The 26,307-nt window shown below is 40.6% G+C and overlaps 1 protein-coding gene across 4 annotated transcripts in view; it reads right to left on the bottom strand.

The window, feature by feature from the left end:
• Window positions 1-3,424: 3,424 nt before the first annotated feature.
• Window positions 3,425-26,307, bottom strand: part of ptprub (protein tyrosine phosphatase receptor type Ub) — a 149,223-nt gene continuing 126,340 nt past the window's right edge. For 2 of the 4 annotated variants that reach the window (XM_018686786.2, XM_018686803.2), the window contains 12 exons: window positions 23,644-23,661; window positions 21,939-21,975; window positions 20,824-20,921; window positions 18,772-18,888; window positions 17,581-17,735; window positions 16,494-16,629; window positions 15,593-15,742; window positions 13,640-13,954; window positions 10,454-10,579; window positions 8,366-8,523; window positions 6,271-6,406; window positions 3,425-6,158 (listed from right to left, as the gene is read on the bottom strand). In XM_018686786.2, coding sequence (XP_018542302.1) covers window positions 6,096-6,158; window positions 6,271-6,406; window positions 8,366-8,523; window positions 10,454-10,579; window positions 13,640-13,954; window positions 15,593-15,742; window positions 16,494-16,629; window positions 17,581-17,735; window positions 18,772-18,888; window positions 20,824-20,921; window positions 21,939-21,975; window positions 23,644-23,661 — 1,509 coding nt within the window. In that variant the 3' untranslated portion in view covers window positions 3,425-6,095. The remainder of the gene's footprint in view (window positions 6,159-6,270; window positions 6,407-8,365; window positions 8,524-10,453; window positions 10,580-13,639; window positions 13,955-15,592; window positions 15,743-16,493; window positions 16,630-17,580; window positions 17,736-18,771; window positions 18,889-20,823; window positions 20,922-21,938; window positions 21,976-23,643; window positions 23,662-26,307) is intronic. The other 2 variants (XM_018686795.2, XM_018686808.2) reach the window with 1 other exon arrangement.

The following is a 26,307-nucleotide window of genomic DNA, read 5'->3' as shown; positions in this document are numbered from 1 at the left end:
ACCGGCTGGGCTTTACCAAGAACTTTTGTAAGTTGATTATTCTTAAAGCAATAAAAGAAAGCACTTTCTTGACTCGTGGCATATTCCCCGCGGTTGTTCACTAACCTTACAGGAAATCAAAAAGACTTCCGCTCTTGTTGAAGTTTGTCAAGGATCACAATGAAGTATGATGGATGCCAGCCGTCGTTTGTGGCCCCATTTTTCTGCTCTAAATAAACTGAAGGATAAATCCAGTTGCTAAGCCAGTCCCTCAAAGGGCTGACCTTTTGATAAGCCCATCTCTCAAATTTATGGCAGCTTGGAGATGCTTTATTGCCACAACCTAGAAATGGCTCATGTTGACATAAGATCATTTACAAGCGTCTCCCCAGAACCCTCAAGGCTCAACATCTCTATACGTGTACTAACAACTAGAGATTATCCTTGAAGCAAAATAACTTCATCCTCTGTTTCACCTGTATTGTTATCACGGGAGGGGTGGCAGATTTTGTGTCTAAAACCTTGATGTTTCAACACTACAACTTCTCAAACTCCATTCTTTTCCTGGATTTTATTTCACAGCCCCTCTCAGCCTTGTTTTATTTTACAGTGGCCATTTCATGCCAACCGTTTTGTTTCCCTCTGCTGGCTTAATTCAACTATTGAATTCAGGGCCACAAAATGATACAGGTCAGAGCATTTTAAGTTAAAGTTGGCTGGCATCGCAGAGGAAAGCAAACTACTGCAGGGTTCGTTAACAGCAAAAGGTGAGACTGATAAAGAGGGAAAGGGACGGTTGAGTCACTCATGTGTCCTCTGATTTCGGTTATCTGTCTCTGGCTTCTTGTTTGCCTGAGTGATCCGGGCTGGAACCATCAGGAGCTCCCTCTCTTCCGCTCGTTCATGTGAACCATGACTTTCACTGAGCTGAGAGCACACTGTTGAGATAAGGGCTCCAGTCAGATCGTCTGCGGCAATAGAACCAGCAAGGAGACATGGTGGACAGAGCCATCTGGCCTGCTCCTCTCTGTCCTCGCTCTGCTGAGCACAAAGCTGAAGCCACCTGTCTTGTCCTCAGCACCATCCAGGAGAAGTTGAGTACCAACGGGATGGTAAAACAAGATAATGTGTGCATGCGCTTGTGTTCACATTTCACCTTGTGCATTTTATAGGAAAAATGTACAGAGGAGAAGAATTTCTCCTCAGAGAATAGCGGCCTATTTACAAATTTGAATTGCTTTTAAGAAATCATATAATACACAGATCATCTCTTCTCTAAAAGCCCCAAACAATGCTTCTATGCAATGTTAAAGGATATGTATCTTCTCTTTGTACTTATCGACTGAGGCTTGGACAAGGTCATCCACAAAAGCTTTTGTGATAATATTCTCCCAGAGAATATTGGATTTTATCTACTTCTATTACCAAAGCATTTGGCATGAAAGAAGAAACATTTAACATTTAGGAAGATACACACCATGCTTTGAAATATAGCATTCTGCCAATACTAAAACCTTCAGGAGTTTAACAGTCTGTATCATGTCTCTGTAGCTATTTGGCAACAAGTGAGTGCACTTTTTAGAGCAGTGATTTCAAACTGAGAATACTTGTAAAAAATATTATGATTTCAAACATATACCCTATCCCTATTATGCAAATAATGATGAAATTTGAAAATAACTATACAAATACACACACTACGCCACTAGGTTTAAAACCTTTATGTCATGAATTGTAAAAATAGTTATCTTAAAGTAGAGGCTAAATGATTGACTAAAACAGGAGACAACATGAATTTTGTGAATTTTCCAAAAGTAACAGATAATTCAAATTATTATGTGATGGATAATGTATTATATTTAATGGATTATTATCAAAATAGTAAATAGTAATGCATAAATGTTTGAAATGGCAAGCTAAAAGCAAAGGACACAATGTTGACATAGGATAGGATATACTGAGCCAAAAATAGAAATGGTTGAAAGAGATAAAACTATTGGATTAATGGTTGAAACAGTTAGCTAAAAATAACATAAATGTATTGCTAAAAATATGGATAAATGGTTAAAATAGCTAGCTAACAGTAACAAATGAATGCTTGAAATTAGTAGTATTGGATAAAATGTAAAAACAAGCAAAAATTAAACAAAAAATAACTAAATTATAACTAACTACATTAGTAGTTAGTTATACATACTATAACTAAGTATTAATTAAGATCATTTTCTCTGATAAACGGTTGGACAAAAGGCTTAAGAAACTGCTTTAAAGCAGTCATCAGCTTTATCTCACCCCCCTTCCTAACATCAGCTGACACCGCAGGCTGTCGGACCTCACTGCCGTTTTACAGAAACACCACGAGAGTGAATCCAGTGCGAGAGTGAGACTCACCAGGGAGACCATTGAAGAGGCTGACATCCATTGAGCCTGTCAGTGGAGGGAATATAAAACAGGAAGCCCAGAGAGAAAAGACAAAACCCAGTTGGATCTTGGCCTAGTGATAAGTCACCTGGCACATGGCAGTCATTACACCGTCAGAATGAAATGATAAGATTCCAATTACTTGCTAATTTAAACCACAGGTCAAAATATAAGTAGTAAGAGGATGATGGAGCCTTTTAAGGATTTAATGCTGTAATAGCTTTCTGCAGGTGAAAAAGGAAATTGAGAAAATCTTGCACATATTAAATGGGGTAGTGTAAATGACCTGCCTCGGTGAAAAAGCTCCTTATCTGTGTCACATTAAATCTATAATGCATTCTTCCTCCCTCTAACTGATATGACAAATGAAAAATCTAATCTAAAGAGCATTCACATTTACCTACACACTGCGTTACCCCATCTGACTGTTATTGTGGCTTAAACAATCTCCAAATAATCTAAAGGGGGAATCCATACGGCCTACATTGTCCTCAGCCCAACAGTAGGGGGTCTTGTCCTCTAATTAATCTGGCTTGTCCCTCTGCTAAACACTGGATCAGTTTGCAGGACTGCTGCATTATTCAACATAGCCGTCGGTGAGAGAGGAAGTCTGTGGTCTGGAGTCACCTTACTCTGGGCAGAGCAGCAAAGCGAAAGAGATGGAGAGGGATGAGAGGGAGAAATGAAAGTAATGGAAGAGGAGCTGAGGGTGGGGGAGGAAGACAGAGAGAGGTGGGGGAGAGGTATGTTGAAAAGGGGAAAGGGAAAGAAATGAGGTTGGAGATTAAAAAGAAGGGGGGAGATCAAATGGTCGATGTGGTTCAAGGCGAAGGGAGCCGCTAAAAGACCACATCCGGATGAGAAACCGCAGGAGGGTCAGAGGCTTATAGACAGGAAGTCCGTGTCCAGCTGTAAAGTCTCTGCTTCTGCTGACAAACCAATCATAAAACTACACAGAATTTTTTAACCACGTATGCACTTTTGACAGAACACCCAATGACAAGTTGACAACAACACATCTCTTTTTTTTTCCCCCTTTGTTCTTTTATTGTTGATCGTTGTTATTCTTCAGAACAAACCCCCGTCCTGACCCTGAAATACATCTGTCTTCTCTGTCTCTCTCGTTAAATACACACACCTTGCCCCCACAAACACAATGGTCAAAAACACAGTAGTCATGTACCATTGGTTCATACAGAAAACACACAAGTGAAATCAACGGTACTCTCGGGGCAGTCGCTGCCGCTCAGAGAGCAGTCATAATAAAAAGCTTTGGAATGGTAAAAGTACAATGCACTCACACAGTTGTCGTGGCTGCTTGGACGACACAACGGCTGAAATAAATTACGTGAATCGGGATATTTTAAAATGAACTGAATGAAATGCAAAGCAGACAGTGGGTTTCATACATGCGTTAACAGATCTGATTTACTCAGAGCGCTGGGATGAACACTTAGGGAGACTGAGCTTGTATTCGGGCGTTAAAAGTTCTGGCAATAAACTCACAAAATGGTCATTTACAGCACATTCAGCTTTGTGATTATGTAGTGGTTACTTACTGTACGTCTTTACTCTGGGCAAACATATAGTATATTATTCATATAATATTCACATAACATAATATACATCTGTATGTACACATTCCTTCCACCCTCAGAAAAAAGTGTCCAGGCACTTCCCTCAGTGATCCTTGGTCGGATCACTGACTACACTGTAGCTATCTCAATCTTCATCCTCATCAAAAAAAAAAAAAAAAAAAAAAAAAAAAAAAAAACCTAACAAAAACAACAAGAAGCTGCCCTATCACTGAAGCTGTGGGAGCCTGGTGATGTTGGCATACTGTTAGATTCCTCACATATTCTGGCGCTCCCACCTAAACCAGACTGTGAGCTGCAAATTAGCAGCAGAGTTCGCCCTAGCTGCCATCTCTCAGCTTCTGCAGGCCTCAAGGTGTCTCTCCTTGTTTATTGGGGCAGGTCCTGGAGTGATACCTTTACCACCCTCCTTGAAAACCTGCACTTAAAGCAGTTTCAGGGGATGTGGTGGAGCATTACAAATTTTAAAGGGATGGAGTGTAGAATAGATGTTTTCTTGGTTCTGAAACAAAAATGTTGAGAAAAATATGAAGAAAAATAGCTTCCTCTCTGTGTGTTGGGGGTCTTTTCAGAGGTTGTTTCATTGATTCAGGTATCAACAGTTCCCAATCGTTTCCAGACAGTGGCCGGCAGGTGAAAAATAGCAGATTTTGTCTGTCCATCACATCTCTGATAACTAAGCAGCAGGGTCTGTGGGCAACTGTTTCTCTCCATTCTTCCTGTTTTAAACACCATTTTTATTTAAGATTTAAAAAATGACCACCGATGTGAAAACACCAATATCTTTAGTGGCGAGTGGTGACGCAAAATAGAGTGTTTTTCCCTCTACACAATGTTAATGCCCCTTGTTATTTATGTATATTTATTTACTTATTTTACACCACTAGGAACAACATCTAATGTCCATGTCAAAATTGTCAAAATGTACCCTCTACCCTGACTGGCTTAGCTTGCTTCAACAGTTTACAGTACAACCAAATGCCTCAGACAACACAGGGGTAAAAGAGTTATAGACTCGAACCTGTAACGCAGCACTGGTTTAGACACTTTAACACCACGGCGTTAATGAAACATCATTTTTCACACCACCACCACCACTATGGCATGTCGGTACAGTTTCCCCACTCGCTCCTTTTTTTCCTTCTTTGCTGGGCATAAAGATCACTATCACAATCACTTTCGAGTGAGAACATTAGCTGATGCAGTACATACTGTGTTTTTCTAGGCATATATCAAGATGAAGCAGTAGAACAAAGTAAAGAGAGGATTCAAGTCAGTCAGTGGGATTGGCACTGTGACAGCAATGAGACAGGAAATCTCTGCGTGGTGGCACCAGGCCCAGTGCTGTGGTCCCTGGAAATGTCCACCTATAGCACACATGGTAATCCAGCACAAACATTATGGCAAAATACAACACATTGCACTACTGTACAGTTTCTGCATCAATACTGTTGAGGACTGGGCTGGTCTAATCCTAATGCTGCAGGTCTCTTGTTAAAATCTCTTGTTGCTGTTTGTACACCAGACCTTTTAGATTTATTCAGCGATTTGAATAAATCTGTCCTATCATCAGAGAATAAGGCAGTTTATGGTATGGTAGATAAGTCATGCCACAACCACAGTGGACTGCTGTTGTATGTAGCTCTTAAAAGAGAAGAGAATGCTTCCTTGTTCAGATAACACTGCTGTAACTCTGGAATTACATGCAGCCCTCCTCGCTGTTTGAATGAAATGATGAAACACAGCCAAGGTGACCCTTCTTCAGAATAGTCAGGTCCATTTTGTAGCTCAGAATATTGTTTTGCTGCTACAGAAACCCTTAGCACAAAAGGAGCTTTAGTCCAAGAGGCAAAGAGGACCGAGAAAAGCACAAAAAATATCAAAAGAGATAAACATCACCAACAAGGAGGAAATCACAGCTGTACATTAAAGGTTAAAAGTTAGAACCTCGACCAGGTTTTTTTCCCCCATCTCTTTCCTTTGCAGTTCCTTCAATGCCAAGTCCACAGGTCCAAACATTAAAGTAGAGGGGCTCACTGGGTAGCCTTAAATCGAATCTCCAGCACGTGGAATACCACCGCTGTGGTAAACATTTAGTTGCTATCTCCCTTCAAAGCAGTCCAAGTACTCCAGGACAAGGTCATAGCAGAATCGATACTGATCCTTAGGAAAAATACAATATTCTTCAATTAATTAATAAAAACACAGGGATAATTACAGAAATATTATTGTCAGTTCAAAACATATTGTTTTATTTATTTACAGACTCTCTTACCAGGGACTCCACCATGTTGGGTTTGCAGTTGCGTAGAGTTTTGACAGCATAGAAGATGTCTACCATGTTCTGGTACTGGATCATCTCAAGTAGGATGTTGCAGGCACAGAAGGTCCCACTGCGACCACCACCATTACTGCAGTGGAGAAGCGTCATTTAAGAAAAGATCTTGGATAGATTCCTTATCTTTTTTTAAATTTCATTTAAGATTTGTTTTTATCCTTTGATGCTGTGCTATAGTTGTGCTAGAGGCATGGTTTTAGTGACAGCTATGTCAGTATTATATTGACTGCCATGAAATTGTACAAACATTCATGTTCCCCAGAGGATGAATCCTGCTGACTTCAGCGATTCTCTGACAATTACTGCTACCACGACGGAGTTGTTATTATTGGTTTTTAATAAAAATGTCTTATCTAGCACCATCATCATGTCAAGATTTTATTTTTTCCAATACTTTGGTTTATGACCAAATACCTGCAAAACTAATGACATTTTGTCACTTTATATTTATTGCTAATCGGCTAATGTGAGCATGCTAAACACGCTAAACTAAAACCCCATTCAAACATGCACCCCTTTCAGTTATTCTGACAACAATTTAACATGTTGGCCTTACTAGGTCGGATCCTAGTAACAATTCCAAACCACTGTCAACACAGAACAAGTCTGAATGAATGCAGTCACATTTAAGTAGACTAAAAGATTACTATGTATCGACGTAGGACATTTGTGTGACTTTGTGTTATTAGCAAATGTTAGCATGCTACACTAAGATGGTGAATAGTAAACATTATACATGCTTAGCCTAAGCATGCTAACACTGTTATAGTCAGCATGTTTGCTTCCTTACTATAACAATGTCCAGTGTTAGCGTTTTGCTCAAAGACTACTCATTGACACATACTATACAGCTTATTAATATAGTACATTTAAAACAAGGATATTTCAAAGGGCAAAAATTACATAATAATAATAATTGATTATCCTAAGAGTCTACAGCCATGGCAGTGGCCTCACATTAGATCAGTTTAGGTTTGAACCTCGACTGTCAATATGATGCAACCCAGATCCAATGTCCAAAGGCTGAAATCCTATAATGTTGAATGTTCAGCATATACTGTATATGTACAGTATATACACCAGTAATATACACAAATATATCTCCCTCTCCAGTGGGAATGGGCCATCTAATTTGTTTAAGTGGGTTCTGGAAGACTATAATAAAGTATAAGCAGGGCAGAGTAATCCGATAACCCTGTTTTTGTACACAATATCTTGATACAAAAATAGCAACATGAGAAAAGCCGTGAGGAGGAGAAAATTGAGAAATAACAGCACAGTGACATTTCCTCGGAAATATTGTCCTGGTCATCATAAATGAAAGGCAATATCAATAAACTACTGGAGGACAATCCACTTCCTCTCTCCTGAGACAAACGCAGCAAAGGTGGGCATAGAAGCCTCTGCAGCGTATACAAGCAATATTAAGGTAATCAATCGTCGTCAGCGCTTTGGCAGTCCTGGATTTACTGTAGTGAGAACCATCGCATTCTGTATTAAGCCATAATTGATTTGATCTCCATAATCTCTTTCCTGGTTGTCGTGGGTAACACTGTGTGACAGCGCTGACTGATGTGCTTTCGGATGGGGGTGGTGGGGATGAACGTGTGACGCGTTGGCAATGAGCTGGACGGCACATTCATATTCATCAGCGGGTGTGCGCTCGGGGGGCTTAGGACAACAGAGGAGCACACAACACTACACCACAGCACAGCACAATCCAACCACAATTTGATTTTCTACATTACAAAATACTGTCATGGAAAAAAGCTTTGAGCTGCACCAAACCGCACAAAACACCACAGAGACAAGTCTCTCATCTTCAAACAGATGTGGTTATGATTACCATGTTTTAACAGAGTTTTTTGTGATGCTCCCCTCTGTGAATAAGCTTTTGGTTTAAAATGCACTTTTAAATGTCAGTCTTCGACAGCACTATTTCACAGTCTGAGACCTTTACAGAGAGAAATTGAATTTATTTCTGTTTTGTTCATTTCTAGTACATGACGCGTGTCGCTTAGAGATTACTCACAGGCAGTGGACAACAGTGCGTCCTTCTCCACACTCTCTTTGCCACTTGTGCACTTGAGCCAGCAGGTTGAGGAAAGCCTTCTTGGAGTCGGGAACATCACGATACGCCGACCAGCGCAGGAACTGGAACTGACACACCACCAGCTGGCCCTCTTGGAGCTTTTCAGATGCAACAGAAAAAAAAACACATGGAATCTGAGTCTACTGTACCATGTGGGCATACGCACGTGCCTGCTCTTGTGTGTGTGTAGTATTACATTTACTGTGTTTGTTTCAGTATTTCTGCATGTGCCAGTTAACACCCGTGGTTGAGTGCTCCCCAGGCTGCATGCTGGCACTCTCAGCTCTGCTCGCTCAGCAGACTGACTTTGAGATATATGGGTCTGCAGGTGTAAGCGAGGCCCAAGCTGTGTGTGAGAGAGGTCCCTGTGTGTTCATAACCTTGTCCTGTAGAATCTCACCTAATACTTAAGGACCAGTGGAGAACTGTAAGTCATGCAAATTGAGCTGGCAAAGACACCAACGATGTATGAAGGAATTGCCTTGGCTGAGATGGGATTTACACAGTGTACTTTTTCCTTGTGCTACTTTCCCAGCCACACATACATATGCTTACAGTGCACTTCCTTTGACTTTTACTCCCTACCCATGTATATCATTGTCACGCATAGGAAAAAGACACACAGAGAGGGAGAGGTGTGTGTTATTTTTGTGTGATTTGATTCCTCCCATGCTGTGTTAAGTTGCCCTCTCCTTGGCTGTGGTGTGCACTGAGTAGAAAAAAAACGAACGGTGCCATAGGTAGGAAAGGGGAGTGACAAGGGCAGTCGACAGACGCGGTATGGATGCCAATCAAGAAAGGAAGTTCTGGGGCACTGCCTGTCGCGCTGCTTATTATGGCAGCCTTGCAATAAATGCCTTGCATACAGATTTCTTCAATAATTGGTTGACAGTGATCCTGAGCAGAATGCATGCATGTACTTATGCAAATACCTGGGCATAAAACCATACCTGCATATACACACACACACAATCAAGACAACATGTGATGTGTGTGACTGATTCATACATATACACACACTTGGTGACAAAATATAGAGATTTTTTCAGTTGAGGAAAGACCACTCTGACATCCTCTCTGCTTTCTCTACCACGACAGAAAAGTCAGTGTCTTTTTCTTTTTTAGCTTGTTTCATGTTTTTAGTGTGACACGCTTTATGAACATATCAAAAGGAAGTCTGCTTTGCCACCTGAAAAAGAGTATCCTGCAACTGAAAAGATGACATGCATTATGATGATGAAAACCCCCTCTTTAGTATGCTTAGAGGAATCTAAGAGAGGAACGACGCCTATCTCTGTAATGACAAGAAGAAATTGAAAAAGGGAGAGACTGACCTTTATTGCATGCATGTCAATGGGTTTCACTTGCATGTTTTTTTTAGAAAGAAAGTTCTCGTAACATGTATCGCTCTTATGGGAAAGCCTTATGGAAACAGTGGTGGCCCTGCTTCAATTTTCTGGACTGCTGAATATCAAAACAATGTCCTTTGTAGTATGCATAATATAGTCTATGAATAATTTTACTGATCTGCCATTGTGTTTAGTACAAATCTCCAGCCTATATTTTAGAGTGTATTTATTTTAGAGTGTATCTATTTGACAACCTCCTGTGTCTCATGAGGCACACAATAGAGAAGTGCCGTTGTGTATGCATAAGAACGCAATACAGACAGATAACGATGCGGAGGCACACATCCAGAGTCTAGTGAAGCGTTCAAGCCTTTGAGTTTGTGCGCATAGAATAGAGTTGTGTTGCATAGAAATTCAAATCATCATCTGAAGGACTCAGGTACACAGCATTTTTACGGCCAAGTCCGTAGTACTTTGACTTTGAGGACTTGTGTCAGCTTTTTAGATGCACATTACAGGTGGCGGTTCTAAATGTGCTGTAGGTAAAATGTCACATCTGAATTACCAGTGAGGACCACAGCTAATGCATTTCTGATGAGGTTCAAGTTATCATTTGTGAAATACCACTCAGTGGAACAACATGTCCCAAGCAGGCTTTCTTGGCACCGTAATGACTCACCCTTGTGACGTTCTTGACCCGAAACAGGCGAGTAATGACATCCTCATCTGCTGACATGGAGAGAAACTCCACCTCCATGGGCCCGTACTGCTGTAAACCAGGCTCCGGCCAGTATTGAACACACGGCTGCAGGTAAAAGAGGAGATTGTTTTGTCAGTGATAATATATCAGCACTTGAACTAATGCATTCTTCAGTTGTAGCGGCCAAAAAACTGCCTGTGCTCTTTAAACTTTGGATCAAGTAAAAGTGTGTTAGGGTGTGCTTGTGTCTAAGCAGTGGGGTGGGGAGTCTCTATGCACATTGTGTTAATAAAAGAAAGAGAATATAATTGAAGACACACAAAGACGCACAAGTACAATAACAGCAATGACAAAAGTGGTGTCATTGTGGGTCTACATAGAATAGGAGCTGTTATGGCACCACACTGGTGTTAATAAGGTGAGAGAAGCAGTGTGGGAGAGGAGAGACGTAATGTTCTTTGAGAGATTGCAAGAAGAGGGAGACAGAGTACTCCAGTGCCACGAATGAACTCTATAACAGAGTTCATAACAAGATCTTGCAATGAACAAGTTAAAGTGGCGATAACTCAATTTTCAGGCGAAGCCCAAAAGGACTAACCTGCACTGAAAGAAACACAATGAAAAACATTCGGGGGGGGGGGGGGGGGGGGGGGGGTGAAAAGTGGGTTTGAACAGGGGTATGTATCTTCTTCTTTTTATTAGCACCCAACTACACTGGGTGTAAACAGCATGCAGAAAAGCCAAAATTCAAAGATAAAAGATTATTTACTCATATTATTCTACAGCAACAAAGCCTCTTAAAGGTTATGTTGGTTTACTAATTTTGACAAATATCTTTTGGCAGGATACACTGACCATGAGTGCTAGGTAGCAGTTAATAACTGCGAAAACCATCAGCAGAAACTCAAATGTTTATATCCTTTCAGCAAAATGTCTTTAATTGAACGACACATGCAGTGCAGAGCCAAAGAGAATGACACCCAATTACATTTAGAATGCAATAAGTTAATAAGTGGGGATTGTTTGAACCTAGACCCTGGTCTTGTTTCTTTTTTAGAGTTAACATGCAGTAAACTGCTAGGATCAAATCAGAGTTTCTTCAGCTTCAAAATGCTGGTCACACTGTGCAAATTGGTGATTTAGTTAGTTAAGATTTGATTTCCTTTTTTAATAGAGTACCATCTTTACAGACAACTTTCAAGACTAGATAGCAGACCCCTGCCACTAGTGCGGGTTACACTTAATACATAATGTATCTTTACACCACAGGAGCATTGTCCAAGAAACACAGAAAAGCTGTTAAGAACTGATTTTACAGCAATCTAAGGTAAACCTTGGACAAAAAAAGGATTAATAATTTAGAATAAACGCCTCATTTCCAAGGCTGTGATACAATGTAATACATATTTCACGTGGTTAATATTTAAATTTTGACTCCGCAAACCTTGTTAATGTTGCATTTATGCCTCAAAACCCAAATCTAGGCTCCATATGAGCTTTTATCTTCACTATCTTTGGATTCTTCCAGGTGATTTCTGTGATTCACTAGTTAGTCATACACATAGTAATTATTCAGGTGTTACTACAAGGTAGTTTGAAATCAAATATAAGTACTTCAAAGTGCCCTTTGTGAGATGATATATTGATGAAGGCTGAAGTTAGCTAGTGCTCTGTGCTGGTATTCCTGAACTCGGTGCAGCTCCTGGCACAATGGAAATATACATGTTATATATAAACATATTCTTATTCAGAGGTTAGCGTATCTCCAGGGCTGTCCATGATTGGTTTTGTTTGTCGACTGCAAATTTACTTGTGTCCAACAAGAAATTACTTTTCCCGCCCTTGGGCAGCGTCCCCAGTGTGTGGTGTCCTACAAGGATCCATTTTGGGTCCAATCTTATTTTTTCGTTCTGTGTTTTCCTCAGGCTACCTTAGTAGACAGCCTGACACTTCTTATTTCTTTCCATTAATACACAGATGAAACCCAATTGTACCTGTCCCAACATTATTGAATAATTCAGCAACATTGTCATTTCTGCACAACTGTTTATCTGCTATTAAGCGCTGGATGTCTGCCAAGCTCGTTCAGCTTAACTCCCAACAAGGCAGAGATCTTAATTATTGGCTGAACACGTCTAGTTGCGCCAGCTTTTGGCTCTTTAACAGAGTGTGCTCAAAAATCTTCTGCTAAAAATCAGAGACTGACATTTGATCAGAGCCTTAGTCTGGATTCCCATATTACTACTGTTGGCTTGTTAAGTCCTGTCTCTTCTTCCAGAGAATTAAATCATTCCTTTCTTTTAATGACACTTATTTTACATGCTTTCATTTCATCCAAGCTTGATTATTGTAATAATCCATTCTTCTGTCTTAATGAGGAAATTGCCCGATAGCTCAATGTGTTCAACAGAGTCATGACTATATTCACGTGATTAAACATTTTGGAACAGACTTCACAATCTAGCGCTGGCTTTTAAAGCCCTCTTCAGTGTGGCACCTGATTATCTGGTAGAGCCTTTAAGTCCTCATTTACCAGCTCAAGCTTTGCCGTTAGAGCTCAAACCATATGGATTAGCTTCTCATGGAAGCTCAGGTTAGCTTTATTTTATTTATGACATTCTTTTAATCATTTGCTCTTAGTGTTTCATTGTTTTCTCAATGTTGATCTTGAATCTTGTGTTATGTTTCCACTCATTATCATCACTACTATTATAAGCATTAAAGAGAGAACAGGAAATATTGCAGTACAGAAAAAGACATATGCTCATGAGAGAAAGTGGGACGCCAACAAAAAGAACGCTGAGATGTGGCTGGAGGGTAATACACGCCTATTCTCCAGAGATGTAACTTGAGGAGGGGAAAGGAAAACTGGGGCGGGTGTTATCTAGTCATGCCTTGAGATCAATGTGGTCAGGGATCAAAGCCCAACAAAATGGCATGAAGGAACTAATCCCAGGCACAGTAAGATACAGAGGCAGCGAGGGGAGGGTATGTCAAGAAAGTCTCGAGTAAAGTTGAGATAACCTCTAGACTGAACTGAAAAACTTGTACAGCAAACAGCGGCTCCTGAGTGAGTGAACTCAAACATTTTGTAAAGCCTCTTTTTTCCTTTTGGGAGTCAATAAATCAATAGTAATAGAACAGTATATCACACTTTAACCTTACCCAAGCAGAGTTTGACTGGTTGAGTTGGTTGAGCATGACCACCGCTGTGCAGCCGTAGTCAAAGACCAGCCTCCAAAAGTCCGCCGTGGTACCCGGCAGAGGGTGAGGGGTCACGATGAAAGCAGCCTGCCGATGGAAGCTGTCGGCAAGAGCAGCGTTGATGTAGTTGTTGCTCTCCCCTTCTGTTGTGACCAGGAAGGCCAAGGCGCGATCTGGCGGCAGTACATCCATGCTGCGGTTCTTTTCTCGGTTTCTGGGCAACAGAGCAATGCTGCACTCTTCCACATCCAAGTGGGGAGTCACAGAGTTGAGCGTCTGCAAATGGAGATGTTAAAGAGGTGAGATGAGAGTGAGGGGAAGATGAAATGAAATTGAAGAGAGCATTTAAAAGATGGAAGGCGTGAGGAGTGGTGAGACACAGCGGAGGAGTCAGAGATGTTGGGGGGAGGAGGAGGAGGAGGAAAAAGAAGTGAACCAGACACAAACAGAGAAGTCTGGGACATCGAGAATGCCAAGAATCCAATAATGTTAATTGAAAGGATCTTTAATTCTGAGAACGTTGACAAACTGCTTTAAAAGAATAAAGGATAAATTGGGCCAACTGCATAATAAAAGGGAATGTAATAAAAAAAAAAATTCAAAAAGAAATATTCCATACCGGTTTTCTTTGATGAACTCTCTGTTCACTTAACTGTAATTACATTAGACAACTTGAAAAAATATTTGGATCATTAATACACCACATCAATAATAGATCTGTGACTTGCTGATCTCAGTACTACCAGTTGGCTGTTTGCTGTCTGCAGGATGACAGAGTAAAAGCCAAACACAGAGCCCACTGGGCGGTGGAGAGGCTTTCAACAACAATGTGAGATGGGTAAGTTTACAAGATCAAAGCGAGGCATGTAACATTTTCCTTTGAGACAAACGAACAGTTTGTAATCGTCGCGCCAAAGACTGTACCACTCCCTAATCCAAGGCTATGCATCAGTCGTAATTCCTAAGCAGTATATAAGGATAAAACAGCATAAAATTAACAGAGGAGCATGAGCCTTTTCCTGAATTACTTTGAAATGCTAAACCTGGAATCAATGCGGCTGCTGGCTGAGCGCTGCAACAGAGGGAGGTGGATGAGGCAGGTAAAACATGTGGGAGCACAGCTGGCCCTCTTCTCTCCTAATCAACATCTAATAAAATGCTCTGAGACTGCATTCCTACAAACCATACACAGGATTTCAGTGACAGTCACACAGAATCAGAAGTGAAAGGAATCTAACATCATCCTGCACAAACACACACACACACACAAACACATTTATGGATGTGTACCCATTGCTATCCATTAGTCTATTTCTTTCTGCACTCTGTTGATTTTATAATGTCTGTGCTATAAAGGACATTTCCACAACAGAGCAGATGTAGTCATCGTCTGTCGTTTATGTAACTGAGTACCAAACACACTGTTTTAACTTGTGTACACAACTACAGTACACAACACACGACAGAATATAGTCAATACAGATACAATATACAATGCAATACTCCCCAAATTGTATACAATGAGTGAACAATATGGTTTCCTTCAGGTGTCACTGTAATAATACATACAAATACATCAACATCCATTAGTATCACTATTGTTATTATTAATGGCAGAAGTAATACATGTAGCAGAAGTAGTGTTTCACATGCACAAAGGGATGAAATATTTGTGCTGTTTATTTGTCTCACTATTAGTAATACAGTGGTAGCATTAGCAGTAGTACTACAAGAAATGTGTTAAATAAGCTGCATTATGAATGCAAATGACTGTGTGTGGGGTGTGTAATTAAGAATATGAGTTTGCATGTTTTATATTTTAATGGCTGCACATTTTAACAAAACAAAACTGTGAAAAAAAAACTTTGAAACTGATCAAGGTGCTGCTGTTCCGCCGTCCAGCACAAGACTGACCTGGAACTCTTCACGCAGTTGAGAAGAATTACTCTGGGAATCCACTCGCAGCATCTCTTTGTAGGCGACGGCGAACTCGTTCACCAGGATGGCCGTCTCTCCGCACAGGCAGGCCTCCAGAATGGCATCATGGATGAAGATATACTGCTCCTGAAAGGACAACAGGTCACTTGATTAAGTGCTGTGTATGTGCACATGTGTGGGTATGTACTCTAGTGGGATTCAGGTAACACCTGAGAGTGTGCTATATGATCTCAAACAGCTGAACAGACATTCCAAAAGCAGGTTAAGACAGAAGCACATTTATGAACATATGTAGATGTAAATAAGTAATCAAACAATATGAGGAATGGCAGAGATTTTTCATAACCTGCCTTGTGCTGAATTAAACATGCGCTATAATGTTGGTAGTGTATCAAAGCTGTTGTAGAATAAATAAATATTTCGAGGTAAACAGACACATGCGGTGTGCATTTAATTAGCACACCCCTGCAAATAACTACAAATGTAATAAACAGCTAAGTCAATGGTGGATTTACATAATAAGAGGTGAATATGCAAATTATCTTCATATCTAAAGAACATCGTCGTGCCTACGCAGCATACTGAGAGACAATGTGAGTTTTTTCTCTAAAACTATTGCAATGACCTTTACATAAGTCCCAGAGGGGGTGTTTATTAACATGCACCCCCTTCACTCATTGAATTTCCAAACAACAGGAGGGAAAAACTAATGTTTAAAAACCCAACTCTTCAGAGGTTCTCCAGTAGAGGAGAGAGGTTAACATATTATATCCAGTGGTGTAACCTCCTGAATATATATGAATATATGAAATTTTGAGAAATCAGACTTAGTTTGAATGTGAAGTAGATTCCACAGTGGCTGTGTGATTAACCTGACCTCTGTCTGGATCATGTTGATGCGTCGAGAGCAGAGGGTTTTGACACAGTTGTAGATATCCACCACGCCCTCACACTCAGCCATGTCCAACATGACATCCAGCACGATGTAGCAGCCGGTGCGGCCCGCCCCCACACTGGAATACAAAGTACATCTTTCATGAGGAATCATACATAGTCACTATTTCAAACTGGAAAAAATGCTGCTATGTTTTAGAGAATAATGTGTGTCTGCTCAGGAGCACAAGTTATTATCACTACATATAATGGGAAATGTTTTAACAACAGTAACAACTGCATACAAGGCAAGGGTAATGTGACAGATGGAATTTGGGAAACTGGCACTAGCACACTACACGCTACACTGTGCTTATAGCCACTTCACTAGGTTTTATTACATTAGTATTTCATTAGCTTGCTATGTATTTGACCTCAGTATTCACTGAAAATAGATTGAAATGGTTATGTTTAGGCTGTGCTCCCATGAAGCATTTTTAATTTTAATTTTAAGTTAATGGAAGCTTTAGAACACCAAAAAGAGAAAATTCAGAAATTCTGTGATAGTTTCTGTAATACAGACATAAAGTACTTTTCAATTAAAGGGAGGATTGCATATGCTTTCCAAAATTGGATTAAATAGAGGTTGGGTAAGCATGAATATCCATTAAGGCTGCAATGTCACATTTTGCCTTTATTTGTTCCTTAATTTAGCATCAGCATTGTTTCTCTTCTAACCACCGTCTTTGCATTTGAAAATATCTTAACCCAAGATTACACATGAAAACACACAGAAATAAGGTATTGCTGAGTATGTAAAACAAAGAGGTAAAAAAGATATGTGAGATACAGGCAATTAAGTAGCCTGTGTTTTAATAATAATAGATAATAATAATAATAAAAGTAGCCTGATGATGCTAACAGCTGCCCCCGTCAGTCACCTCACTTTGCATGTCATGGTCATACTAACTTAAGTCTACCAAAAGAGAATACTATTACAATATACAATATATTACATATTCATCATACCATGAAAAATTAATTGCAATAACAGATCTACAAGATACAGCAGCTGCTAAGCATCGCGTTACCTGCAGTGGACCACCACAGGGCCAGCATCAGGAGGTGTAGAGGCTTTCACTCTTCGTATAAAGGCTAACAGTCCAGTGGCGTGATAGGGCACCCCGTGTTCAGGCCAGGATGTAAAGTGGAACTGACGCACCTCGTGCTTGGTTGAGTATCCTCTCTGTTGACACAACCACAGTACACATTAGCATTGCATGTAAAACACTACATTTATATGACTTGCATCCTAGCCATAGTAGCCTACAGGCCATTATTTCATCCAAGACGTGCTGCCATCCATTCAGAGGCTTTCCCCCCTCCATGAGAGATGTGGCAGATTTTTCAGTTCAGCATGAGGACAACCAGGACATTATTTACGTGGGGTGTTAGGTCTTCTAGGACAGTTAGGCCTCTGGGCATCACATGCTAGTAGCAGCTGCAGAGTGACAGACACGCAGAAAGGAATTACTGAGGCTCTCAGAGCTAAGGGAGGGCTGGGAGGTTTCTTCTCTCTACTGGGAGGCTGCTGCAGTCACACAGCAATTTCTTCCTCAGTACTGAGATGACAAAGTAAAGCCACGCAAAGCAAAGATTTGTTGAAGACAGAAATCCAAAAAAAGAAAGGAAAAGAGCTATGAAAAACAAGCTGTCACCAGCTCCCAAATTTCTGCCGATTTGAATAAGCAGCAGCGCGCGCCCATGGAGAGCGACTGTGACAGTGTGATGATAATACTGTGTTTGTGCCACTGTCACTCCAGTGTTGCTCTGAGCCCTTCCAAAGAGAGATCCCCCAGGAGACTGACAGGATGGAGGCCATTGGGGGCACAACACTGTAACAGCTATGTTGGAGAGACGGCAGGGGTATTCATATAGCTACTGGAGTTAATTCCTCTGAAGCTAACATGTGGACGTCATGCCCATCAGCACTAATTCCTGCCAAGTATCTAATCCGTTCTATTAATGTACTAGGTCTAATTTTAATTCTCACTTTACCAGGTAACAGGAAAACATTGCTAACTTATATTAATCAGTAAATCACAGACGGAGACAGAGCAAAAACAGAAGAATGTGCAGGTTAGAGTAAAACAGCATCACATATCACTTTCTACCCTGAAAGAGCAAAGTCAAATTGAGAATATTATAACAATTATAAACAAATGCACAAACAAAGATAGGCAAACAAGGCTCGGCAAAATGTAAATCTTAGATAAACTCACCCTCTCCAAGGCAAAGGTACGAACTGTGTATTCAGCCAGTGTCTCCGTCTTAAGCAGAGTGATTTTAATGTCACCATACATCTCGCTGTCATCAGGCCAGTATTTACAGCATTTCACCTGTTTAGAAACAGAAGTAACAAGAGTTAAACCACATGTTGACACTCCTGGAAAATGAACCTGTAAAACTGCAGAGGGTGAATTAATCTGGTGTCTGATGAAGGGTTGTGATGGTTGAAACTTCACTTTTCAAAATGCAGGATACACAAATCTCTTCCACAGTGATATTAAAGATAACCCTAACTTAAAAGAAAGGTTAATACTGTTGACCATAACATATCCACCCTTTAACTACATCTCTACATTTTTCTTAAGAAATTTAAAAAATAAATAAATAAATAAAAATATGTTATTGAGGCAGTATGATCCAGTGGACTCTACAGAAATAGTTCCTCATTTTGGGTTTTAACTGCCCAATTTAGAAGTAAAAAGGAAAGCTTCCATCTTAAAGCAGCAGGTTCTCTAAATATCCCCCTCTCTTTGACAAAGATACTTTTTAAATTCCTGTATATTTGAGGGAAGCTCAGAGAAGCTACTCATCAATACTGGTGAGGTGGTTCAGGTTACGCTGTTCCCGCTAACTGTGTCAGCTTAAGTAACTAACATGATCATACTATCAGTTTTATAAACAAAGTATCATTTTGTCCCTTGGACTGGAGCAAATGAACCAAAGTGAAAAGGTATGAGAAGCACCCTTTGTGTCATCCTTGCACCCTTCCTTGGGCCAGTTTTGGATTCGCATGGAAGTCTTTTCCATTATATTTGAAATTCAAGCATGCCAATGCATAATTAGATATTGTAATAGCATCTCACAAGATTAATTTTAACAATTCACTTGGCAACAAAAGAGATAAAAGATTACCTGTGTCATTATAATTTATAATTAAGTGCTGATGATAAAAAAAATATTAAGCACTTCATTTGTTAGTTTAACTAGAACAGAGAACTGTTGGTATGAAATTTAATAAACTGAAAATGTACAATGGTTACACCTCAAACACTGTGGAAGAACAAAAACAACCTGTTCCTCTGCAGATATTTCATCTCAGAGGGCAAAGAAAAGAAAAGCACAATAATCACATAATGGTGGGAAGCATAATGAACAGGAGGGCAGCAATCTTTTCCACCAACATCAGGCACAAAGAAGGTAATTTTTTTTTATTTAATAGAGGTGTTATTTGGATCCAGCCACACAGACCAGTCCTCATTTGTTGACTGTTCCCTGAATTGTTAGAATGGAGAACCAAATTGGATGTAGGGCTACTGCTAGAAAAATGGTATCATTTTAACCATCCACTGAGGTAATATGTTTCTCTTGCCTCGACTGAAAGGGATGGAGGACTTAGAGCACAATTCATATGCTACTTATGTGAGGTGGAAAATAACGGTACTACAGCACAGCCATTAAACCTGTGTAGTCATGCGGTGTATATAAAGACAGCTACCCTTGGTATGTGGCTCGGAATATGTTTATATGCACCCCAAGTATTTTATAGCACATTTTATGGACTCTATAATCGTATCATCATGGCGTGGGTTTCTATAATATACCCTCGCTGTTACATGATGACAAATAAGGGATAATCCATGTAACAGTACTTTAAAATGAATACATTCAACAAAAAATGAAACAACAGCACACAGAGACTTTGTGTAGACTTGCTTAAAACATGCTTTTGATGATGTTCAAGTGCCAAGATAAGAATGTTGTCAGAAAGTTAAAGGACGTGTTTGACATTTTGAGTTTGAAGTTCACTTTCTTGCCCAGAGTTATGTGAGATGATTGATACCACTCTCATGTGATATGAAGCTGCAGCGAGCAGACTGAAAACCGGAAACCAAGGATCTGTGAGGTCTATACTTATCAGACACATAAAAGCCCTTTCAAATAGGCACCAGAATGTTCCTTTATGGGGAATGGAGGATGTTTCTGAGCACTGGGTGGTGACAGGAGGAGAGGGGGTGGGGGGTGGGGGGGGACTGCACATCACTTACCCTGCCAACCTCCACCAGCTTAGTGATCATGACGATGCTGAAGCAATTTTCCTGCCATACCATCCTCCAAAAATCATACAGAGTCTCCTGCTTGGGCCCTGGTGGGGGAGAGGGAAGAAATAACAGAGAAAGAGACAAAAAAAAAAAAAAAAAAAAAAAAAGACAGCAGCATCAGAGCCTGCCCTCTCAATAAGGGGAGTTCTTGCTGCAGTGAAATCTCGTATTATTGCGACCTAAGTGTCCTTCCTCAGACAGACAGGGTACTGATCTCTCCAGATTGTGCTGTCAATAGAGTTATAGGGAATTCCAGGCAAAAGGGAAGGGGCGCTGGGTGACAAAACAACAGCAGCAGCTTATGATGAAAGCCCACAGGACCATTAGTCACTCACTGTCATCTTGACGGGGGGGAGAGCAGCACATTTAGGAAGCAAGATACAACTTTAAAAAGAGGATCACGTAGGAAAGAGATGAGAGAGAAAAAACACTGGTGACGTCCTTTTTTTTCCTTTTCCTTGCAAGTTTCATGTGCCGCTCTCTGTCTCTCTAACAGGGGGAAGAGGAGGTGCTGGTGCAAGATAAGCAGATGAGCAGACCTTGAGTGACTTTGTGATGGGAGCTCCCTAGAAACTGACACTTCTCAAGGGATAGGAACAACGGAGGGAAATTTTAAACACTCAAACACACACACACACACACACACACACACACACACACATACATACATAGTGTCCATCAGAGGCGGCTTTGTATTTGAGCGACAGGGGTTGAACTACAGGTTCTCTCTCTGACAATGAACACACCGCTCCACATGTCACAGAGATTGAGGAGCTATAATTAATGTGTTTAATTATTCACCTCTCCTCATGATTAATTCAGTGACATCACGAACGCAGCCTTCACGGGTTGGTAGTCACACTGTCATCTCTGGATTTGCCAGAGAGATAGTCTTGGCAGAGGGACCGTGCATGAGTAGGCTCATTGGCTGGATCATCTTCAATTTATTACACCGCAACAAAAGGTACTCGCCATCCTGAATCCAAACACACACACACACACACACACACACATACACACACAAACCCAAACACACACTATAGCCTTGCTGGGATACTCACCCTGAGTGGCGATGAAGTGGTTGGATCGATGGTAGCCCTGAAAGAGAGAAGAGGGATGACATGCTGAGTAAGCCATCTGTGCCTCAGGCACAGCTGTATGGGAGGGTGTCTCTCTGTCTCACCCTTTTTTTTTCCTTCTCTCCCCTTCTCCTCTGCATTCTGCTCTCCTACTGACCCACTCTCTGCAACCGTGATTCACATTTTTCTGTGTAATTTTCCTGACCTATTGCTGACTCCAGACCACATCTGTGCCCTCAGAGACTCTGGAAAGAGTTTGCAGCAGTCGAGGCAACACATAGTAAATACTGACATCGTGACAAACTGCTGATGAATCTCTGAAAAGGTGATTTCTAAAGTGAGCTGGGCCAGCTGACTGAACAATGCCTGAATCCTTGTGACAGTTTAATAAAGATATGATAAAGAAACTAAAGGCGCACACCCTTCAATTTCAGGTGTCCGATTTATTTATCAAACTCTCCCTCAGATTGCTGTCCCATAAAAACAAATCAATTTTCATTGAAGATGCAATATCTATTATAACTCAGATGATGAATTAACATGTTAAAACCACATTTTTCTTTCCAAAAGAAACTATCTATTTTTCCACTCTTGTCAAGTGGAAGAATATCTTACACAGATTTCACAAACAGCAAATGCATGATATGATCACCACCATAAACAGTCTTCTAGGGCAAACTCTTATATGTACAGTGAAGCAATCTGAGATCCTTTATATCAAAGGGTGTGACAGCCTTTGATATAGATGACAGACATTTTCATATGGTGAGTATGGGGTGAGTATGAATGAACAATGAGATGTCACCTTTACAGCCTTGAGGGGAATAAACACGACAAAGACCACCTGAGGGAGCGCTTTAAGGACAAGCAAAACTGTTCAAAGGAAGTCCTCCTGAAAGTAAGTACTGCTTATCTAACCTCGCGAGGTGAATGAGGCACCTGTTTCTGAGACCGTGCGAAAACGTCTCCTAGAAAAACCACACGGATGTTGCGGTTCACTGTGTGTTATCATTTCGAGAGGAGCAGCTGGAAGGATAATTGATGCCCCAATTACCTTACATGACTATGCGGAGTAGAGAAGGCAGGTCAGGAATAATCTGAATATAAACCCCTAAAACCCCCTCCCTGCCGGCTCTCATCAAATCAGCGTGATGGGGCAATCCGCATTGATAACAGTTTTTATCTTTCTGCAGAGGGCATCTTCCTAATATGTTGAGTCTGTCCACGTCGCTGATGGATCGCTAGACTGAATTGCATCCGGCCAGATAAACGGGGGGACATGTTTGAAATGGAGATGGATGACCAGTGCTGTGAGGCCTACTATCCACAATTCCTCCGGCCCTGGCCAAACACTATCAGCATGAATGCTACCATTCCTCACTTAAGACGGTCACCATAGCAACTAAACTTCCTGAGTCTCAGGCCACTTATGAGAACTAACAAAGAAAGCAGCGTCCTCTATCCAGAGAGGACACATCTCCTCGTGTTCATTTAAAATCATTAGATAAAGGGCATGTTTTTTTTCCTTGTTTTTTTTGTCAAATGTGCACAAACCTGAAACACACTGACCTTTGAGCATTTGTGGATAGAGGATACTGGAAAGAGAAGAGGGAAGAGGGAAGAGAAGGGGGGAAGGGGGCAAAAACAGAGCGATGGCAGGCAGAAGAACGAGCAGTGAAGTACTTACTTCCCTGTTAATCCGAATCTACAGGGTCCAAGGTCGAGGAAGTGGGGAGGGGAGTAGAAAAAGAAGACATATAGGCTAGTTAATGTAAAATAGGAGTTATGGTTACAGACAGGTGGGAAGAGGTGTGTGTGTATGAGGTGTGTGTGTATGTGCCTGGATGTTTATGTAACTACAGCAAGACTGGGGTTATATGTTGGAACACAGTTTTTAGAGGTAATTCATAATTTAAAGTGTGTTTTTTTTTTTTTTCTTGTTTTGTTTTTTTAGATAAAAAATATTTCTAGATCTGTTTCACGATTTTTCAGTTGTGTTGGGGATTTTATTGAAGGAAGTCTGAAAAAAAGTGAAAATTGTCTGTCCACTGGGTCACTTTTTTTGGTCAAATGTTGCTAAACTCTGATGTGACTGTGAAGTGGGAGGAGCTATTTATGGTATCCCTGGTTTTGTAAGTAAAAGTTCCATTCATTTTTTCCCATTGACAATGTCATTCAGAGATAGAGCACTGATTGAATCAATATGTGGTTCTTCAACAAAAAATTAAAGGTACAAGCCTTTTTACATAGAAACTTCGGGGGAGTTCACCAAGCTACATCTCTCATGGTTCATTTCAGTAAGAAATATCCAATGACCGAGCTTAAAACACAGTTGCATGTGCCACTGATGGTGGGTGGAAACTAAGGATTACAGTGTTGAGAAAACTGACAATTTACTCTGCAGCTTAATGACATTCATCTTTAAATTCTGGGTCAATTTTGTATTGATTCAGGATGTCACGTTTTGTTCACTGAAATGGCTATTGTTCTAACGTCTAACTGGCTTCTTCTCCATAGCAACAGCAGCCATGGCTCATGGATATTGTAGTATTTAGAGCTCCATCTCTTGAAGTTGAAATAATTCAAACTGGTGGCCATAACAGCAACGGATGGGGTTGTTATATCATCTGGGAGAGTCCTGTGTTTCTATGTTTAGTAACAGTTCCCATTAAATGGGAATACAGATAGGGATTAAACCCTTCCTGACCCACTGGGCCATCCCTCTTAGCAACTGTACTTTTTTCCAAGTCCCAGTGAGAAAAGCAAGGACAAAAACCAATGTGCAGAAATCTGTCATATGAAAGAAAAAAAATTCTGGGCAGGCAGAACCTTTTGTGTTCACATAGGACCCAATTACTCAAAGTAAGAAGCTGACTGGGAAAAATAATCTCTTAGGGCCTTTAAAGTAAGCAACAAAATACAACACAACTAATGTTTTTTACATTAGGTACATTTACAGTAGACAAAACTGATTGAGAGTATGACTGTGTGTGACGAAGTTCTGTTTGTGTTTTTGGTTGTGTGGCCATGCTAAACCTGTCAGTGAGACCCTGTTACTCCTTAGATGCAGACGAAATGTAAATTAGCAGCAGCTGTGACGCACTGGGCTGCTCTGCAAGCTGTCAGACATATGCAAAGTCGTGCACCTCCACAAGCAACGCACACCACAGCCAAGCAAAGACTCAGACATTAAGTGACAGAGAGAGAGGAAACAGAGAGCTTGCACTTTCTCACCTCTGTTTTGAAAGCGCAATAATGTTTCAGAGGGAGGAAAAACTTTTCCATTTAACCTCTGGTGAAATAATCACAGGCTGTCCAAAATATGCTGCGTATTGGCTAAGTAGTTACTATTCAGCTTGCTGGGTCAGCTTTGTCAGGGAGTAACATCACTGACACTGACACTGTAGTGGCTGCTGAGTGGTGTTCTCCCTCTAATGCCTGCACCTCTGTGCCCTTAACGCTAATGGAGACCCTCACAATAACTACAGTCCTAACAGCAGGCCAGGTTTTTAATGCCCTCTCATTGTAATGAACTCTCTAAAAGCATCCCACTACTATCCATTCTCTACAGAGAAATAAAAGAGAGGAAAAAAGCCCTGTAGTGTCAAGCATTTTAATGATACAATTTGGCCTAAAGGAGGAATCCACCCAAAATCAAGACAACTAATGCAGCAGGTAATTTTCTCTCACTGAGAAGAATAATATCCGCTATTTTTCAAACATATTCCTTAGAAAGATTTTTGACTGAGAGGTGATCTTTCAACCCCTTATCAACATCAAACAGCAGTGAGAGTACATCAACCTGCCTCAACTTCTCACAGAGGGCCATATTTACTTTACGGCAGTCCCAATGAGAGGCAAGCAAAATAAATCTTGTGAGATAAAGAAATTCTACCAGATTGTCAGACTTCCCTTGACATAACTGAAATGACAAGCAACAACTGAGGGCTATGACAGCATATTCACAGGGGAACCAAAATACAAGTTTCTATCTACAGTATATCTGGTAGTAAAATTGCATTTTTTTGCTGAATCTGTGTTGATTCCCTTTGTTAATAACTTCTGCATCTTCTGCTTCCTGAATAAACACAGCCTCCTCTAGCTTTTATGAATGGAAGCACGCATGAATGAGACTGTGTGAGACACATTAGCAACATATACATGTATTTCATATGATCAGTGAGAATGTTACTGTGGCACTGCATGTGTGGCAGACAGTTAAGGTGAACAGTGGAAAGGATCATCTCTTCCCAGCCCATCTAGAGATTGAATAACATCAATCATTTCTATTTAATTTAGGGGGATTTGCAGCATCTTACAGAAAGGTTCATCTCCTCTGCAAGGCATTAAA

The sequence above is a fragment of the Lates calcarifer genome, linkage group LG15, assembly GCF_001640805.2.
Source record: "Lates calcarifer isolate ASB-BC8 linkage group LG15, TLL_Latcal_v3, whole genome shotgun sequence".
Taxonomy (NCBI): Eukaryota; Metazoa; Chordata; class Actinopteri; family Centropomidae; genus Lates; species Lates calcarifer.
Note: the sequence above shows the minus strand (reverse complement) of the source record. Positions and strands in the feature narration are given on the sequence as shown.